At 31.6% G+C, this 21,494-nt stretch overlaps 1 protein-coding gene and 1 pseudogene across 7 annotated transcripts in view; both read left to right on the forward strand.

Moving 5' to 3' along the window:
• LOC109335975 lies at nt 3,526-6,541 on the forward strand (annotated as a pseudogene).
• LOC109335973 (inositol hexakisphosphate and diphosphoinositol-pentakisphosphate kinase 1-like) overlaps nt 10,248-21,494 on the forward strand; it is a 28,820-nt gene continuing 17,573 nt past the window's right edge. For 2 of the 7 annotated variants that reach the window (XM_019572274.1, XM_019572275.1), the window contains exons 1-14: nt 10,249-10,569; nt 10,734-10,793; nt 11,205-11,251; nt 11,933-12,016; nt 13,781-13,844; nt 14,494-14,647; nt 15,808-15,878; nt 16,814-16,918; nt 17,074-17,166; nt 18,290-18,364; nt 18,904-18,989; nt 20,625-20,831; nt 20,912-21,011; nt 21,103-21,173. In XM_019572274.1, coding sequence (XP_019427819.1) covers nt 10,525-10,569; nt 10,734-10,793; nt 11,205-11,251; nt 11,933-12,016; nt 13,781-13,844; nt 14,494-14,647; nt 15,808-15,878; nt 16,814-16,918; nt 17,074-17,166; nt 18,290-18,364; nt 18,904-18,989; nt 20,625-20,831; nt 20,912-21,011; nt 21,103-21,173 — 1,262 coding nt within the window. In that variant the 5' untranslated portion in view covers nt 10,249-10,524. Of the gene's footprint in view, nt 10,588-10,733; nt 10,794-11,204; nt 11,252-11,932; nt 12,017-13,780; nt 13,845-14,071; nt 14,648-15,807; nt 15,879-16,813; nt 16,919-17,073; nt 17,167-18,289; nt 18,365-18,903; nt 18,990-20,624; nt 20,832-20,911; nt 21,012-21,102; nt 21,174-21,494 lie in introns of those variants that run through there. The other 5 variants (XM_019572272.1, XM_019572273.1, XM_019572276.1 and 2 more) reach the window with 5 other exon arrangements.

The following is a 21,494-nucleotide window of genomic DNA, read 5'->3' on the forward strand; positions in this document are numbered from 1 at the left end:
ACAATTGAATCTTGAAAGAGGTGTAAATTGTAAAATAGTAAAGTGTTATCAATAAATTTATTTGTTGAAAACACCTTTTAATATACAAAAGTGATGAACTAACTTACTAAGTTTTATTTATTTTTATTTACTTTCCGCATTTTATTTATTCTTTAATACCAACCTTCCTTAAGGAAGAAGTTTGGTTTGTTAATAAAATGAACCCGAAAGGGAGTAAATAAATAAAGGTCACTAAATTTATTATTCTTTTGTTCTTTTTTTTATTTGTTTCTAACAACTAACTATTCATCACTTTTATATATTAGAATACCATTAAACCGGTGTTGGAATTTATTTCACAAAACCGATATGGTATTAAAAGGTACTTAATAATTATGTAATAGGTAATTGCTTCGATACGATTGTACCAGCGTTAGAATTTATTCTAACAAAGCCGAGATGGGGCAAAGAAGGAATGACTTATTTACATGACTATTAAAGAAGTAAGTTGTAACTGGAATATTCTTGAAACCATTATACCAGCGTTGAAATTTATTTCAACAAAGTCGAGATGGTGAACAAAGAGTAAAACCGAGTTCTCTTACTTAAATAAAATAAAAAGGAACATAATGAAAATGAGAGTATTAATCTTTCAACAAATGGACACTACTGTCAGGACGATTTGTTGAGAGAAGAAAACTCCCAACAAAACACTAAAATACGCTTTCAACACACGCCCAAGCTACTCAAGCAGCAGCTCAACAGTGTCACATGTGTGCTCAGCGGTGAACCATACATTTTCCCAGGTCACCAAGCCACGTCTCAGTTAGCACGATCAAAACTGCTCAACAAGCATCTTAGCGGTGCCACATGTGTGCTTAGCGGTGTGCACCCAGACTTGACTTAGTCATCAAGAAAACCATGAAGTCACTAATGACATCACTTCAAGTAGCCCACCATAGGCTTTTCAGAGTAGCTCACCATAACTGGTCACATAGCTCACAACTAGCTTTGGTGAGTCAAGCTTAAGGAGGTGACAAAGCTGCTTGACCAAGTGACCAAACACATGCTGAAGGGTTTGGTCAGTTGTTGAGTGGTGCAAACAAGCAGCTCAACGGTTACGGGAAAAATTCTATAAAGAGGAGTAGGGATGGCAATAAAAACCGAACCCGTGGGTACCCGCTCGAACCAAACCCGAATTTAATGGGGAAAACCCTATGTGATTGGGTTCGGGTTAGGGTTCGAGTTTTACCCGGGTTTAAATTTTGGGTTCGAGTTCGGGTTTGGTATAGCAAAGACCCTAATCCGAACCCGCCGCGAAGTAAGGTAATTCAATTTAAAATTGAAATTTCTATCATTTGCCAATTGTTTTTAATTTCTAATTTTTCTTTACATACTGTTGGATCTTCAAACATAAAAGAAATGAAATAATACAAGAGAAAATAGAAATGTTAGAGAAAAATTACACGAAAATAATATCATATTTTCCTTAATACTTTATCATTTTTGGGTTATTTTTTGGGTTCGGGTTATCCGAAACCCGACGGGTTCGGGGATGATATTTTTATTTTCAACCCCGTGAGTTTGGGTTCGGGTTTTGAATTTCGAGTTCAGGTTTGGGTATATGCAAACCCGACCCCAATCTGCCCCGTTGCCATTCCTAAATAGGAGGCATTTCATTCGAACAAAAACACTTCTAAGATCATACAACATATCTTCTTGCCTTGAAAATCTTCTTGCTGGAAACACAATTCTCTCTTCTTGTTCTTAGTTCATAGAACTTCTTTTTAAGTAAGTTTTGTAATTTTAGTTTATAATTCAAGAGGAGAAAGGAGAAGGCAAATGATATGTAAAAATCAATTTTGTAATCTCATTTGGAACTCAAAGCATCCAATCCTCACATGGATGACTCATGCCCTTAACAATTTCATTTGAATGTTGGTTATATATTTCTACTTCTTCTTTTATTCTAAATTTGAATTTTAATCATTCAAGTTGGTGTTTTGGTTAATTTTATTTGTTTGAGAAGTTCTTAATGTTCTTTTTAGATTGATCACCTAAAAACTTATTTCAAGTTATAAAAATTACTTGTCTGAAACACTTAACAAATAAACTAAGAAGTGATTATACTACTTAGTTTATTTGTCAAGTTAAACATGCTTTTCTTAAGTTCTTTTATTCATCACTACTTCAATATTAGAGTAGCCAAGACTAGAGTGTGACAACCTAGTCTCTTTGTGGACGTAATATTGTTTAGTAATAAATATAAGTGATTATCATTCTATCATTTTAGGACATACACTAAAAGGAGGATTTTAGACCTTGGTGTTTGGAGTTAATCAAAGTAAAACATAAGAACTTGTCTAAGTTGTTCAAATTCATAAGAAGTTGAGAAATATTTTCATCATTCAAAATGATATTGTCTCCTCAAGAATTTGTTAATATTTAGTTTATGTTTCTTGTTAATTGTTTATATACAATTCAACTCAAATCAAAACCAAAATATGTTTACTCATTATTTGTGCATTATTCATATGATTCATTCTATTAGACAATTCCTTATGGTTCGACATAACCCTATACTATACTACAATTGAATCTTGAAAGAGATGTAAATTGTTATCAATAAATTTATTTGTTGAAACACCTTTTAATATACAAAAGTGATGAAATTAATTTACTAACTTTTATTTATTGTTATTTACATTCCGCATTTTATTTATTCTTTAATACTAATCTTCTTTAAGGAAGAAATTTGGTTTGTTAATAAAAGGAACCCGAAAGAGAGTAAATAAATAAATGTCACTTAATTGTATTATCATTTTGTTCTTTATTTTTTTATTTGTTTCTAACAACTAACTATTCATCACTTTTGTACATTAGAATACCATTAAACCGTGTTGGAAATTATTCCACAAAACCGAGATGGTATTCAAAAGGTACTTAATAATTATGTAATAGGGGATTGCTTCGATACCATTGTATCGACGTTAGAATTTATTCTAACAAAGCCGAGATGAGGCAAAGAAGGAATAACTTAGTCACATGATTGTTAGAAGTAAGTTGTAACTAGGATATTCTTGAAACTATTATATCGGCGTTAGAATTTATTTCAACAAAGCCGAGATAGCGAACAAAGTATAAAACCGAGTTCACTTACTTAACAAAATAAAAGAGAACACACCGAAAAAAGAAAATTTCCGCTTTCAACGAATGGGCGCCGCTGACAGGGACAATTTGTTGAGAGGGGAAAACCTACCAACTTTCTCCCACATAAAAATCTTTCAACAGTCTATTAGTAATTTAATAATATATTTATACATGATCATCAACGAATAAAGTTTAGACGATAATTAGGAGGAGAAAATATTTCGTAATAACTACTTGTAAAATGAATAAAATTAGAGGGGTTTTATTTATAAAAAAAATTAAAAGAAAAAAGAGAGGTTAACTTCTTGCAAGTTGCAACAACCTTTGCACCATTTTAGAAATGACCCGTTTGACATGTGGCTCTATCAAACATAAATGACACATCATAAGTAGTTCTTTTCTATTATAATATTGCCTTCTTCTTCACCCCTATTCCCTCCACAATCATATCCTATTCTATTCTGCTCTCAATTTCTAAGCAATTGTTGAGAGCAGAATGGAATTCTTCCAAAAAGCCAATGTGGTGCGTTTGAGAAGCTACCATGACAAATACATGTTAGCAGATGATGATCAAGAAGGTGTATACCAAGACCGAAATGGTGCATACAAAAATGCAAAATGGAGCGTTGAAATTGTAGAAAAATCAAATGTGATACGTTTGAAGAGTTGTTATGGCAAATACTTAACAGCTTCAAACATGCCATTCCTCATAAAGGGTACTGCCAAAAAGGTGTTACAAACAATTCCAAGAAGGTTAGATTCATCAATTGAATGGGAACCAATTAGAGAAGGGGTTCAAATTAGGCTCAAAACACGTTATGGATAATACCTACGTGGGAATGGTGGTTTACCACCTTGGAGAAATTCTATTACACATGATGTCCCACATAGATCAGCCACGGCTAATTGGATTTTATGGGATGTGGATATTGTGGAACTTCGACCACAAAAAGAAAAGGCTAAGAAACGAAAACCAAAGCCAACTCCTATAACACCACCTGATCGGTTCATGTATTCGACACCACCTGATCCTTCTCCTTCTTCGAGTGGATTTTCTATGCCTATCGAAGATCTTGAGAAGATTGAACTTAGGTCTTCCAGAACACCGAAGGTTTGTCAAAACAAATTTCAGCATCTCAAAAGAAGCTTATTGAATGTGTATCATCGAATTTTTTATTATCAATATCAATTGTGATCAAATTTTATAATTTTATGATTATATGTTTCTTTCTCGGATAAACCATCTTTTTCTGTGTGGGTGATAACTGGATTTTGTGTGTAATAGTCACCATTTGATGTATTTGGTATAGCCATACCAATCTAAGTCACTATTGAACTCAATCTAAGTCACTATTTTATGATGGGCAATTCGTAAATCGTTAGACAAATTGAATTTTCTCGTGATCAAAGTTGGTGTATTGTTTCCAACGCAGACGTTTGTTGGTGTGAGTACGGTAGGGCATAGCTATTTTTTTAAAGAAAGTAGATATACACAAAATGAAAAAAAAATGTAGAATCTCAATTGCAAACTATATTTTACAGTAAGAAGAGATTTGTTTTTTTTCTTCCTTAAGCTCATTACGAATTTTATTTATATACTAATTCCTCTAAATTTTGAGTAGGTTATCATTACAAATTACAGATAAGCTATTTGTACAACAATAACAAAATTAGAGAAATGTAAGAGTAATCTACTTCAATTAGGATAATGGGAAATCACTTCTTTCTATGTAAAAAATGTATATCAGAGGTCAAATTATCAATTTGTTATGGATCATGATAAAACAAAATGTATGATAATGTCATGTATCCTTGTGATTAAAGGAATTCCTTATTCATTCAAGTCAAGTAAAATTTGTAACTGGGATTTCAGAGTTAAGGGGCATGTATTATAAATTACCCCTATTATTTACATTAAACTTGTCATTTTCTTCTTTTCCACATGCAGGAGGAAATATCTCATGATTGCAAGTCACTAGTGAAAGATGGGAGGATTGTACTATATGATGTAGGTAATAAAAATGGTGATGTTGATGATACACATAAAGAGAGATTGTTTACCTCCAAGAAAGTAATGTGGAGGAGTTGAAGGATAGTTTGAAGAAGGAAATAGAGCTTGATGAAATTCTTGTGTGTTGTTGCAACCCATTGAATGCAAAACTCTACCCTCTTCCTTTACAACTTCCTCCCAAAAATAGTGATATGGATGTTGTTGTGGTTCCTTCTTCATTCCAAGGTAAATGTCTTATTATTTAATTGTTTTCTTTTATGCTACAATTTGAATTTCTATCAATCTTTCTTCTTAACCGAGGATGATTTTGTTTAAAAAATTTGTATACACCAAGGGACCAACACTTTCAGAACATTTTTTAGATTTACTCATACTTTGTACTATAAAACTAAAATGTGTCATAAAAAATGCCAATCTTAGGTGTACATTATTTTTTACATGGAACTTGGATAGTATCCTAAATTAATGTGTCATAAATGGACTAGTCAGATACAAAACACTAGTGATTATATCTTGTTCTTTTTAGTTCAACCCTTAATAGAACCAAACTATATTTGTTAATCTTGTATTATATTTATGTTTATTCATAAAATGCTCCAAACATGTAATAGAACATGTGTTATGTTTGATGAACAATGGATTCTCTTCATTAATTGTGAGACAAATACATGTTTTTCCTTTATTATTAAGGGTAAAATTGTAGTTTCATTATAATATAAATGGTAAATATATCATTGAAAATTATGTTATATTTCTCTTTATTTGTTGAAATACTTAATTTTTTATTAATGAAGACGATCCTAACTCATGTTTCATACGTTCTACCATATTAAATCCATTGTCTATTATGAAATACTAGTGTGTACAGGCACTTCGTGCCTGCCGACGAATATTGTGTGATACTACATATTCAGTTTTTATATATTTCATTTTTTTGAATTAAAATGTATTTTTGTGTTCGGTATACTTTATATTATATTTTTTTTTTTGTTTACGATAATGTTTAATTTAAGGTGAGATATGTGGTTAATTAATGTATTGGTGGTAGTTGCTTAGGATAATATAATTTTTTTGTAAAAACTAAATAATGTTAAGGGCAATATAGGAAATAAAAATTACACCATAAGAAAAGTTATTTCAAGTTTTGGCTTTATACTGCTGCTCATGATTTTATTATATTTTGATGTAACAATTTGTCTGATTAAAAACATTTAACAGGACAATGACAGCAAGAGTTAACAGTTCTTTTGGCATATGAATGTTCCAAGAGTTGTAAATCTGCACATCTGTTGAATTAAAACCACAAGGGAACCAACCAACAACATATCATGTGATCAATGATACTTTTTGCATAGCACCACGTCATTGGTTCCCTAGTTTCATATATATAGTTTTTTTTTTGTTAAAGCTAATAGTCTTAATTCCTTTTTCTTTCATTCTTAGTTCATATGATAAAGGTATGCACTATCCTATACTCAAGTAGATTTTAACATGTTACCGTTAATATGAATATAGATCTTCTCTAGTAGGCACGGAAGAGACAAGTGTTACAAAAACAAAATAAAAATAATATTTTATAATAGTTTTATCCTCTCGCACAATGGAATAATATTTTGACATTGAAAATAAAAAGAAAAACAAAGTTCTTTATCTAATACTTGTTTCATTATTATTATCTTTCAACATTTTTCTCTTCATACTCTCAATTTTATATTATTCATATATGTAATTTTATATTATTCATATATGTAATTTTATATTATTCATATTTTACATATATTATTTTGTTCATTACAATTATTTTAGTTTTGAATATTAGTTTCAAATATTATCAATTTAATTGTGTATAAATGATTTCTTTATACATTAAGACAAATCATTTGAAATTTTTTTATGGGTGCACAACCCAAAAAGTTTATTGTGTATAGAATTTCTCACTCGCTAAACTCTAACATACTTGCATTGAGGATATAACAACATGCTAGAAGGAGAACAACAAAACTTAGATATGAAAAAATATTTTAATCTTCCATGTATTTTTATTTATTTATTTTTTAGAGTAATGATATACATTCATACTATATTTTCCTACTGACAAAAAGTGACATGTGTCATTTGTAAATTAATAATTAAAAATATTACCTTTGATATATGTGACTTTCTTATGGGTAGGAAGATCTAGTAAGAAAATATATCATTACTCTATTTTTTATATTAAGTATGATTAAGAATATTTTATTAATTATGATATTCCGCACCTATTATTATGAACCTAAAAACACTTCAATATTTATTGACTACATCTTGGATGAGAAAAGTTAGAGTATAAAATAATCACCCCTAAGGTCCTAACATCAAACAATTATACTCGTGCTATTAAACTAATTGGTAAAAAACATAAGGGTGGTTAGGACTAAGCTATCACTTTAGAACTTTTTAGCAAAGGTTTACTAGTACTAGCACAATAACACGAACAATATTGACCAAGTACCATAGCGAAACACATAAAAGTCAATTCCTCGATTCTGTCGAGAATATTTGCACTAGTTCAAATGTTAAATAGCAACTAGCAAGTAGAGCATGTTCTAGTTTTTTAACTAATAAAACAATTGTTTCGACAGTGTTGAAGATATTCCATAATCACAACCTCAGTAAGGAAACATGTACAGGATTCCAATTTGCTTATAAGAAGATTTATTCATCTAAAATGATATTAAAAAATAGTGTAATATATATTATCAATGATTTATAAATAGTCATTAAATAATCCAACATTGAATTATATTGCTTATATATTTAAAAGTTAATGTTAAATTAATAATTAAATATAAATGATAAATAATATAATGATAAAGTAATATATATTTTTCTCATTAAAAAAATGAACGGGTTGAATCTTGAAAGGTATGGGAAAAATTGTGCTAGTCATATATTATGAAGATTAACAATATTCTCACATTATTACTTTTGCTAACACTAATCACCCCATATAATTTATATCTATATATTTTGATAAAAATAAATTTACTTAAAAATAACAATGAATAAATGATAGCAAAAGTATTTGGTCACAATAAATTATTGTATTTATTATTTAAAGAGAGAGTTTTATATAATTATCACTCAATTCAAAGGTTAGTCTCATTGATTGATGTGGAATATCCATCAAATATAAAAATAAATAATGGAGAAATTAGTTTTAAATATGAAAATTGGATAATATATACTTATATCATTGACATATAAAGAATGTTTTTTTACACTAGTTGACACATATATTAAACTTAGGATTTAATATGTATATACTGATAGTATAAGAGTTTTTTATATTGTCAGCAATCATGTATTATTACTTTATTAACCATCGTTGACTCTCAAATATAAAAGTAATACAAATCAATGGTAGATAATGTACTGATAATATAAAAAACTTTAAACTGTTTGTACATAAATTTTATAATCGTGAACTTATCAAGATGGTTCCATGAGAAAACATGTGGTTGACAGCATACCACATGTCACTTTTCAATTATCTGAATCATAATCTTAAGGCTTTAAGATTATCCAAAAGCACCATCCTCATCCCTTACAATACATTATTATTATTATTGCAGACTCAGTATAGATAATGATACAACACAGAAGTTATTTGGATCCTTCGTAATAGGGAATCAGAAAATCCCAAAATCCAATTCAACTTGTTTACCTTTTTCCATACCTCAGTGGCCAATTCTTGGGTCTCTCTCAGGTCCTTTTCTAGTAAAAAGTTTACCCTCCTTTCTATTGCATATTCCAGAATCATCCAAAATGTACCATTGCCCTACCTACAACTAGTTTCACCTAAGGGGGAGCTTTTTAAGTAAAAGGATATTAGTATTAAAGGAAAATATAATTCTTCTATAGATTGGAGATATTTTTTTTTAGAGAATAATGTATCTTTTCATATGATGAGATAATTTATCTCTTCCAGCAAGTAAAAATGTGACATGTGCCTATTATATTTATTTTTAAAAATACTTTTATAAAAAATGATGAAACATGACACATGTCATAATTAATTTCACTGACAGGAAGAGATAACTTATCTCCTTATACCAGAAGATAATCAATTCCCTATTTTTTAATGAGCATGTCAGAGGTAGGATATTTGATCTTACCTATATTCAAATTTTAACAAATATAAATGTTCTTTAGCCATTATCTTTAAAATATTATTTTTTATTTTTATTGGTGTAGATTTGTCTGAATATTTGGTAAGTGAGGATTTTAAAAATTAAACAAATTTCAAAACCAAGCTTCCTATAACTAACTTACACAACCACAACACAAGAAAACAATATTTATACCAAAACATATTATAACTACCTACATGATATAATTTTTATTTATCTATTTTGCTCTTATAATTAATAATTATTACAATATTTTTCATATAATAAAAAATATAAATGAAGGTTAGAGGAAGTTACATCCATTAATATATTAAACTACTTATGCAGTTTTTAATAATATTACAATTCATTTTTATAGTTTTATCAAAAAATTATAATATTATGTACAAAAAATATGATATAATTCTTTAAACTAAAATATATAAAATTAATTATCGAATACAAAAAGGAATTCTTCTATAATAAAACTTTCATATCAATCAAACAATATTATAATACTTATAGTATTGATAATAATATAATCAAATAAACAATATTATACCAACAAGATGTTAGTTTAGTGGTATAAGGTCATCTTCGATCCTTAAGTTCGAGTGTTCGATTCTTGGAAGTGACACTTGTTAGGAGGAGCAGTCACGAACCATAAAAGAGATTAATTTCTTACTAAAAAAGTAAGATAATATCATTCATAGTACAAAAAATGGACAATATTATAATACTCCTATCTTTACTAAAAACATTTCTTATAAAATGATTTAACTATTTCTCAAATATTGACTGAATAGACAAAAAGTAAAAATAAAAAAAAAGCATGAATTATGATTGTGATTAATTATGATTAATCATTATGTTTTTGGTCCGTGACATTTCATATATTTGCTGGTTATAGTATCTGCCTCAGCTTTTCCTTTTTTCTCTCCTCTCTCTATTTCTCTATAAATATTTCCCCATTCCGTCATTTTCTCTTCCTTCTTCTTTTTCACTCCACACTTTTCATGTGCCTGTAACTGCTTACTTTTCACTTTTCGTGCATTTTCTGTTTTCTCTTCCCGAAAAGCGTGTAGATTCAGTTACGCTCATTATTCGTCATTTCATGATTCATCGTTTTCATGCCACATTGTTTGCACTCTCATAACCGCTACACCGAACGAAGATCCAAAGTTGAAGGAGTGAAACGCGTCGTTTTGAGTAGCACTTGTGTTTCGTTCAACAATGGCGGAGAAGATTAAAATTGGCGTCTGTGTGATGGAAAAGAAGGTGAAATGTGGCTCCGAGGTTTTCACTCTATTTCGTTTTTTATCTTTCTTCCGTTTGCGTTGCGGTGAAAATTTTGAACTCTCCGAAGAATGAATGAATGAATGTGTGTTATGTCGTTGCTCTGTTTTCGGTTCCTCATTTTTTTGGAATTTTTGTTTTTACAGGTTTTCTCTGCGCCTATGGGCCAGATTTTCGATAGGTTACAAGCCTTTGGTGAATTCGAGGTACGTTAATGAATGAAACTTCGCGTTTTCTATATTCGAGTTCTCGTTATTGCCATTGATTTGGAATTTGAATTTAGATTTCGTTTCTTCGTGAATTTACTTGAATCATTAGAGTTTGCACAGTTATTCTTATATATTTTGATTTTTTTTAAATGTCTCAAAATATACAGTTACTTAGACTTTTCAAGTGTGTACGAGTCTCACGAGTTCGACTTGGATCACTCGGAGTCCTAACCAATTTTCTAATATTGAGGTTCTCAAAAGAAAATTGTATATAGTTGATTATTTTATTTAATCAAAAAATTTATATTATATTTTGTTTTGTACAAATAGAAGAATCTAGTGTGGTCCATTAAAAAAGTTATTTCCATTGCTTTCTTTTTCTTCCTTAATATTTTGAATGATTTGTAGGTCATACATTTTGGGGACAAGGTGATCCTTGAAGAACCGGTAGAGAGGTATAGTTGATGCCGTTAGCTATCAATATTGTTTGGATTTAGAACATCATTTGTCTTGTGTTGCTATTTGTGCTTCTTTGAGAAATCTGAAAGCTTAGTATCAAAATGAGGGATCCAACAGTTTTTGTCAGTTATTTTCAATTTCATTCTATTACATCTATACCATTGAGCTGTAAGCCCTTGATATCTTGAGCATATTCTTCAAAGCAGTAATACATGGGTTTTGCAATTTTCATCAGGAACACATGATGGAATGAAACATTTTGTATATTTGAAAATTTCATGAACATTTATGTATCAGTATAGCCTATTGTTATATTGTACTATGTTTTGTATAACATTAACATTTTGTATGTGTTTTTTTGTTTTTGTTTTGGGGAGTTTGGGACTGGTGAAGTATTTTATGTACAAGTATCTCCATCTATCAATTCTGATATGAAGTAGTCACAGTGAGAACTAATGTTGCTTCACATTTCCAATTCAAACCTTTTTAAATCTTACTAAATTCACCTCTTAAAAGTTCCATCATAAGCTGAGGAATTAGTTGGCTATGATTTGACAACAAAATTTTTATTTGCACTTGGAACTTGTAAGTTATAACTGAACTATTTATTGTGTTCAACCTTGTGGTTCCTAGAGTCATGCCATTTAAATACTAATTTTAATTTTTTGTTATTTCAGCTGGCCAATATGCGATTGTCTAATTGCTTTCTATTCCTCTGGTTATCCCCTTGAGAAGGCCGAGGCATATGCTGCTTTAAGGAAGTAAGCTTGTTTATTACCAGCTATATTTGATTTGTATGTCATATATGCTTTATTATACATCAACCCCTACATAGCATAAGGTCATTGTTACTACAATGAAAAATCCACAATTATTCCTAACAATTTCTTTCACGTGAAGCTAAGATCTTACAGAAATACTTTGGTTGCACTCACCAAAACAAGTATTATTATTAACTTGCTTCTTGCTTGCATATTACTTACAAAAGCTAGGATCTATTTATACTACACCTAAGTCTGCACCTCCACCAGCCTAAGTTGGCACCTCCAAAAGCCAAATGATTTCAAGGATAATTAATTATTACAATAATAATAAAATAATTACTGCTGATTACATTCAGTGGCCTCTTAAGCACTTATTTTTTAGAACTTAATTTAACTTTTTTCATGTATCAAGCATGTAAATCAATTTCAATGTTGAAGCTTTTCATTTTCAGCACTAAATTGAGTTTAAAACTGCCCCTGATTCAAGTTAAGTTTGTAGTAGAAGTTTGAAAATTAAGTGTGCTGCTTATGAACATGAGCTAACCATATGGAGTTAGGGGTAACTAGCTCTGTGAGAATGACGAATTCCTAACAACAAAGTTATTCATTTCACTATGGTATCTATCTGATATGTGTAATTTCAAATAAGTATTCACTATTCACATCATCTCTTCTGTGTGAAGAGATTTATCATCCAAATAATGAGTCACCACTGATTTTTGACACATCTCAGATTGCTTAATAGTTGGGAATTTCGTTGTTTTCGGAGTATCACTGTCTTGAAAATCGAAATTTTAAAATTGAGATTTCACAATATACAAAATATGTGATGTACTTCTAAAAATATATATTCAATGTAGTTTTTCTCAGTTTTTTATACTTCTATCGGTTCTATTTGAAGAAATACATTGGGAGTCTTTGTGGTTGTTAGAGTATTGGTCCTTGTTGATAATAGCAGCACGGAAATTCAAAGTGGCAGCAGTTATTTTTTGGGGGTTGTGCTGTTTTATACAAGTAGTTGTGGTGTTTGTGATGATGCATGTGTTGCTTAATTTGTAGCCTATAAAAGTGTCTGTTCTAGTGGAACCATAATGCCTTTGGCATAGTCTTTCCCCATGGTGTGTGGAGCATAGGGTAGCTTTGCTGACCATAAAATTCTCAAATAAGATTTATAAGTATGATCCATGGGTTCCCATGCTGATTCATTTAATCATTTGAAATATGCAATCGTGAGAAATGATTGTCTTTCTCATATATTTTGTTTCAGGCTCCTTCTAGACATTAATTTAAATTGACAGTTATGGAATTAGACTAAATTCTAGGAAGATTTTGAAATCTCCACAGCATACCATGAACATCCACTATTGTTTTGACTTCACATCCATCTCTGCTAGGTGATTCCTGTAATTGAGTATGACAATGTGATGGAATGTCTATTTTTCTTTTTTCCGGAGGATGTGGTAGAGATCTCAATTTTTTGCTATGAAACACTGTTATTGAATTGATGTGACTGTTTGATTGGGCTATTGCTTAAATTTACTGTGAATTTTATCTATTATTTTTATTAGTTTCTGTTTTTCAGACAATGGTGTGTCTTACTTAAAATATGGACATTCAATAGTCACAGGAATAATTTCTTAAGATGATCTTTCCATTATTTTACTGTGTTCCTTTTTTGTTTTTCTTTTTTGTATTTCACTTTCAAATATTTGGATGAGAGTGTTTATAGATTTTTTTAGCTCCTCATGCACTTTTGTCCAGACCGTTTCTAGTAAATGAACTGGAGCCCCAGCACCTTCTTCATGACAGGAGGAAAGTATATGAGGTAAGTGTGTTCAATTTCTTTCTTCTCTTTGCTCCTATCCTAAATTCTATGGAAAAATCCAAACATAATAAATTCTATCGTTGGTATGGATGTGTTGTCTTGTTTTAAGCTGATAACTCTGTTCCACAAAGAGATCAAGAGACGAAAGTTAAGCTTCACTATGGCTGCAAACTTATTTGTTATTTGATTCTTTTCCTGGAACCATATAAAGATTTTGTTGTTTTTTGAATTTATTTATATTCTAAAGTAAAAGTATTTTAAAAAAATAGACGATGTACCAAATCTCGACTTTTTCTTCAACAGCCTGCCTTCGGTTTCAAATCAATGTCTGACCTGTATGTGTCATTATTTATTAAAATTGTGATCATTATTTTTAACCAAGCCGTGAAAACTCTGACATGAGTTTGTGTTAGTTTCAAGTGTTGCTGGGGGGGAGGGGGGATAAATAAAAGAAGTTATTTGTTAAATCTGTATTGGTCTTTGATCTGTTTATCATTTCTGTGCTCTTCCCCTTCATTTAAACATGTTGAAAGCGTAGTTCTTGTATTATCATTATGTGTTATCGTATGACCAATTACAACCAAAAGGTTTCTTGCTATCTCTTTTGTGATATATAATGTTTTTAATAGTGTTCAATTTTTGCTTCAAGCGTCTTGAAATGTTCGGAATACCCGTTCCAAAGTATGCCCTTGTAATTAGGGAAGTCCCGAACCAAGAACTAGATTACTTCATTGAGGAAGAAGATTTTGTTGAAGTTCATGGTATGCGTTTCTGGAAGCCATTTGTGGAGAAGCCTGTTGATGGTAAGTTTGGTTTTTGTATTCAAGGGTGAAACTTTTTTCCTTGCCACTCGTTTCTTTCATTTTTCTCTACAAAGCAACTGATATATGTAATGGACATTGCATTGGGTTGCTTTATCACTAGAATCCCAAGTTTCTCCATAACACAGATGATGACAATATTTGGGGATTGTAGGCACAAAATATTCAGAAAATGAAACATACTGTAAACAGTACTACACAGCCCAATATGGACATGCATATGAATGAAAACTAAGCTAAAAGGTTATGAACAAATAATAGGGAATAATTGCTCATTCTTGTCTTGTCTAGCATGGAAGTAGAAAAAGGATACTAAAATCTGTATGATGATATTCATTTTAAGGAAGAAAGCCAACTACATGTTCTTGCTGAATATTTGGAGTTTCTAAATATACATTTATTAAAAAGCCAGTTTATCTGTTTCCAGAACTTTGTGTGTGGAACCTAGATGCATTGTGAATTGTGATATAATTGAACCTATACAGCATGGGAGTCCTGTGCAGCTACCCTTTTTATTATATGTGTGCTGGTCTTATCGGTTCTGTGACTTAAAATATTTAAACTGGTGCATTTGCTTACATGCCTGATATTTTACATAGGATAAATAATGTGTCGGTGTGACATGCATTTGCATGAATCTAATAAATGATATTCCACCATGACATTTCCTTGGAAATAATTAGTTATTTCTACCTAAAAGTTATTGTCCAATTATTTCATGTGAATAGACGTGTATTCATTACCATGACACTGGCATAAGGTTAACTACAATTATCAATCTGTAAATAAAATGTCGAAATGTAGGTTGAAATTATTTGCATTACTTTTTTTGGCATAAAACTAAATATATATTTCCATTTACTTACAAAGGTTGCAAAGTTAACTTATCTATCATAGTTGTTTTTGTTCTGTATATTTAATGAAGTTATATTCTCCAAGATGCTCTTATAATGCAATTATCATTTTAATACATGCAGAATGCTGTCTTGAATGAATAGCTGTGATTATTGATCTGTTTTTAATAAACATTACAGCTTATAGTTCTGGTGATGATTGATGAGATGACTACTATTTATGTGCTCTATAGCAACTATATTTTCTCAAATGTATTATTGAGTGTTATTTTTTGTGCCTTTGTGAAGCTGATAACCACAGTATAATGATATACTATCCCAGCTCAGCAGGTGGAGGTATGAAGGAATTATTTAGGAAGGTAAGATTTAGGCTGATAACAGTCTCATAATTAGGTTGGTGTAATATTGTACGGTTTACATGAAATGATCTAGAGGATATTTCTTTTCCATTTTACTTGCTGCGCTGTTTTGGTTTGGTTACTTGCCTGATTAACATATGAAAAGTCATATTTTATAAGCTGCAATCAATGTAATAAGAATCAACATATTCTATTTTTAAGTGGGCAGGTTAACTTGGTTGGGATATCATGTGCTATTTCCACTTCCAGTTATTATGTTGCATTTCCATATTAAGAAAGGATACATGCTTTGTCATAAATGTTAAGTATCAAAGTCACATATTGGTTGAGAATGGGTCAAGAGCCAAATTTTATGACTTGGGATACACTTCCCCTATGACCTAGCTTAGCTTTTGGGGTGCGGTTAGGCTCAATTATTCTAATATGGTATATGAGCAAACTATGATGTTGGGCATGCACAAATGTCCAGTCATGTAAAATTCCAGACCTTGTATTGGTTGATAATGAGTCAAAAGCCATTTATAATGTCTTGGAAATCCTCCCCATATGAGCTAGCTTTAGAGGTGGAGTTGGGCCCAATTATTCTAATAATAAATATAAATAAAAAACATTTCATGGCCTTCGAACAGCTTGAGCTTTGAAATAGTTGATTCTTCAACAAAAAGGGAGGCCCAATGCATAAGGCTCCTACCTAGTGGGGTATGGGGAGGGTAGATGTTCGTAACCTTAACCCTACAAGCGGAGAGGCTGTTTCCAGGATTTGAACCCGTGACCTTATAGCCACTAAGCAACAACCTTACGGTTGGGTCGAGGATCACTCTCTAGTTGATTCTTCAACCAGCTTTTTGAAAATGTACTGTTTTCTTTTCCTGACTTGTACAACCAAAATATAGTTTAACCAGATGCTCTTTATTTTGGATATCACATGCTCTTAGGTTGGCAACAGGTCCAGTGATTTCCATCCAGATGTTAGAAGAGTGAGGCGTGAAGGCTCCTACATTTATGAAGAATTCATGCCAACTGGAGGGACAGATGTAAAGGTTTGTCATTTTAGGCTATATTTGCTTTATGTTCTTTTTTATATAATTAGAAACAAAAATGTCTTCGGAATTTTTCTTCAACATTTCATGTTTCACCTCTCTCACATCTTAACATACTAGAATGGTCTTTGAGAATTTTGACAAAATACTTGTAGGTGTATACAGTTGGCCCTGAATATGCTCATGCCGAGGCAAGGAAGTCTCCTGTCGTTGATGGTGTTGTTATGAGAAATACTGATGGGAAGGAAGTAAGTAGCATGCCAAAAATTATTGTCTATGTTAGATATAACTACTTTTAAACCTTCACCTAACAGCTTAAGCTTTCTTTTGACTTCACCTTGGGTAACTTTTAGGCTTATGTATGGACAAGAATCAATTTTGATTAGGCTAATCAAGGTGTTGTAAATATGTTTAAATAATTAAGTCAATGAAACCATTCTTGATATCTCTATTGTGATTACCAACAGAATGCATTACTTGCTATTTTCTATGTGGACCACTATTATGATTCATGTGCATTGATAGAGAACTTTCATATAAATTTGTATGTGGAACTTTTGTAATTGCTCTTACAACAAGGGGTTTGGCTGATGAGAGAATTTCCAAGATATGGTCGTCAAAATTTCCATTATTATGCAGATTCTATTAGGACTAAATAAGGGGGATCTTGATGGATTCAAAATTCATAGAGATTGAAATTTGTGGTGTGTTTTTGTTTTAGGAAATAAAGAATATGAAGTAGAAAATTGGGGGGATGGGGAAGGGTAGTGAAAACAGAGCGACTAATTAGAGAGCATGTTGGAGTAGTGGAGTAGTGGAGTTGTGTCAAATCTAACTCAGACCACAAAATGGTATGTGTATCATTGAGGGTTAGTTTCAGCCATAAGTACATAAATAATTATCTCCAATAATTGCTCCTCTGTTTGAGCACTAATTGACTGTAAAGATATACATTGACAAGGTAATTCGAACAGAGTGGAACACAGTGATTTGATTTTCAGTTGTTGTTGCTGGAAAAGGGTGGAAAATTACTTTTAACTAACTTGATGGTCTAGGCATAGCAGAAGTTATTAGAGGAGAGCACAAGTAAGTTGCACTCGACTTTCGATTATCCCACTTATTTTTACAGCACCAAGCAAGTGTGGAGTATTCTCACTTGAAATAAACTACCTCTTTAAACAAGCACATGTTAAATCTTGCTTCAGTGATTGTCAAATTTGTAACTGTCTCATGTTTGGTGTTTTTTATTCTTTTTAGTTGTCCTAATGTTTGGGGGTAGATGTTAGTAAATGTTTGTCTTCTAATCATTTGAACATCCAATGGTTGTCTTATCTACAGGTTTTGATGCATGCTTATAATCTTATTTGACAGGTCAGGTATCCAGTGTTGCTAACTCCTGCTGAGAAGGAAATGGCAAGAGAGGTTTGCATTGCATTCAAGCAAGCGGTATGTGGTGTGAATGTATTAACTGCATGTTATTAAAAGATACAGTCTTATTTTTTATGTGTGGTTATCTTCTGAAACAGTGTCTGGCTCCTTGTTTGTACAGTTAGATTTGTTTTTATTTTCCAATTTCTGGATTGATTGGTGATAGATCTGCATTGAACTTATATTCTGGGAGAAATAGGAGGAACAATAATGGAAAAACAAAAGAGTGGAAGGTGCATGAAAGAAAAAAAAGACGAGGGATGGTAAGAGAGTGGTTCCCATTAATGATCATTGAGCAAGTGGGGTGCTGCCAAATGATGAATTAGTTCCGGGAAAGGTAGGAACAAGGAGTGTAAGAAGAGAGAAGATGGGCGATTGTAATAGAATGAATAGGAAAAGAGTTATATAGGGAGGAAGGGGGAGGGAGGAAGAAGTCAGATCATGAGGGAGTAAGCCTATCATAAGGCTGGTTAGTCATTTTTCTGGGGTTTATTACTGTCCTCATACATTTTCCTAAGTTTTATGTGTTCTACTATAAAATTTCTTGTTAATTGCAGGTTTGTGGGTTTGATCTCCTAAGAAGCGAGGGACGCTCTTATGTTTGTGATGTGAATGGGTGGAGCTTTGTTAAAAACTCATACAAGTAAGTTTGTAATTACATTTTTTATTTTTTATATTGGTAATACATTGATAGCTATTCACCTGGCTTTTATTAATCAGAAAGTAAGATCAACTTTTCCATATGGGATTTAAATGAGTTGGGTATTTTAGTGAGTCCTTCTATCCTTAGCATATGTTAGGCAAGACTTCAGACTCTGATGCTTGAAAAGAAAAATGCTACTTGGATGATGTGGGAATTTTTTTTACTATCATAACCAATGTCAAGAACTTGGTTTCTGTTAATTGTACATACTGATTCCATCCCATAAATCCCTTATTGGCTGAAAGTACCCTTTCTAATAGACGTCTGGATATGAATGTAAAAAATTATTGCTCATATCTTGATTTGGAGGATCGTTCTCATATATTGGATTGAAGTTTGGACATTGCCCAATCATTGTTTATATTCTATACTTTCTACTAATAATTGTTGGGTCAAAAGAATGCCTATGATCAATTTTCAGAACATGTAGGGCATAACACTCATATTGAAATGAGGAAATAATAATGAAAGGTTTCTAATGCAAATGTTAAATAGCTAAAGAAGTTTTGCCAAAAGGCTTTGGTTTGGGTTTTGGATGTGCTTACAATTCCAAAAATATGTGTCAATGCACACTTCTTATAGATGATATTGTCCTAGTTGGACACTCAAGAGAGAAATTAAATGAGAAATTATAAATGTGGAGACAAGCTCTTTAGACGTACATGGATTTCGTATAAGTCGAAGTAAGGAGTATATGGAGTGTAAGTTTAGCAATAGGCAGACAAACCATACCGTGGTGAAAAGTGGAGATCACAATGTCCAATTTCTAAAGGGAGATGGGGCCAAAAAAAAAATCATAGGCGAAACAATTTGGAAAAATGTAGATATCAATGTTTTGTAATTTTGTTAATAGACATGTTTTATGATAGAACATTGTGGTGTTGTTTGATCTATATACCTGACCCCACTTAGTGGGATTAATGTTTGGTTGTTGTTGTTCAATTGTAGATAATTATTTTAATCATAATCCTAACCATTTTAGGTCTATCCTTTGAGTTATCCTCTCCTTCATGTTATTTCTGATCTGATTAAGCTTTGATACATTGCATAGTGATGAAAATTACTATGCACTTTTAAATAACTTGGCTATCCTTCCCCTATTCTACTTCCTATTATTCCTTATCGGATTAAGCTTTGATAAGTTGCATAGTGATGAGAATTACTATGCCCTTTTAAATAACCTGGTTACCCTTCCCCTATTAACTATCTTTTGGGGTGAAGTTAGACTCATCAATTATTCTAATATGATATCAAAGTTAAGTAGAATTAGAAATATTAGGACAGAGGTAGTGTATATGCATATTAATACAATATTATTATTGTATAGAGAGGAAAATTGCTTCAACTTGAGGTAACAAAATCTCCTTTTAAATATGTCCTTTGACAAGGGTTAGAAAATTTAAATTTTTACTTATTGTCATACTGCAGAATAGAAAAAGAAATAGCATATGAGAAATTTGCCTGTTTTGAAAAATTATCCCTTCTTCTAATATCTTTTATTTTTTCGTATGCATTGCCTGTTTCTCTGCCTTTTTATTTTGGTGAAAATGTTATTTTTCCTTGCTGCTACTAAAGGTATTATGATGACGCTGCCTGTGTCCTGCGAAAGATGTTGTTAGATGCAAAAGCACCTCATCTTTCTTCAGTGATTCCACCAATTTTACCTTGGAAAGTAAATGAACCAGTACAGCCTACTGAGGGACTAACTCGTCAGGGTAGTGGCATTAATGGCACTTTTGGACAATCTGAGGAACTACGTTGTGTAATTGCTGTTATTCGTCAGTATGTTCTATTCACTTCATTTCTTCAATTGGTTAAACATGATACTCTTTCCTATACACTCTCGTCTTCTTTTTTGGCAGTGGTGATAGAACTCCAAAACAGAAGGTGAAGTTGATGGTCACTGAGGAAAAGCTGCTGAACTTAATGTTGAAGTATAATGGAGGCCGACCTAGATCCGAGGTAATACTATTTTATAGTGCTTCAGTAATTTCATTTGAGCTATTGTATTCTTGTCCTGCCATGTTTTATATAATCAGTCTTATGTTTACAGACAAAACTTAAAAGTGCTGTTCAGCTCCAAGATCTATTAGATGCAACACGAATGCTGGTGCCTTGCACTAGGTATTTCACCTACATAGACTTAAATATAGATCACAGTATCATCAAATGCAACTTAAGTTCATTATGACATTCATGTTTAATCAAATTTCATAAATTATGAGTGGTCTGCTAAATTCTCTAAACTCTTCTTCTCAACATTTCCTTTGCCTTAAAGAACCCAGTTTATCCAAATTTCACACTTTTAGCTAGTGGAATGGAAAGAGAAAGAGAAGAAAAGTAGGTATGATCTTTTTCCCAAGAAAGAAGAATCTTTTTAGATGAAAGGAGAAAAGCAAGGCAAGGGGCTAGAATACCAAATAGAAAAACACATCAGGAAAGTTA

Source organism: Lupinus angustifolius, chromosome LG20 (assembly GCF_001865875.1).
Source record: "Lupinus angustifolius cultivar Tanjil chromosome LG20, LupAngTanjil_v1.0, whole genome shotgun sequence".
Lineage (NCBI taxonomy): Eukaryota > Viridiplantae > Streptophyta > Magnoliopsida > Fabales > Fabaceae > Lupinus > Lupinus angustifolius.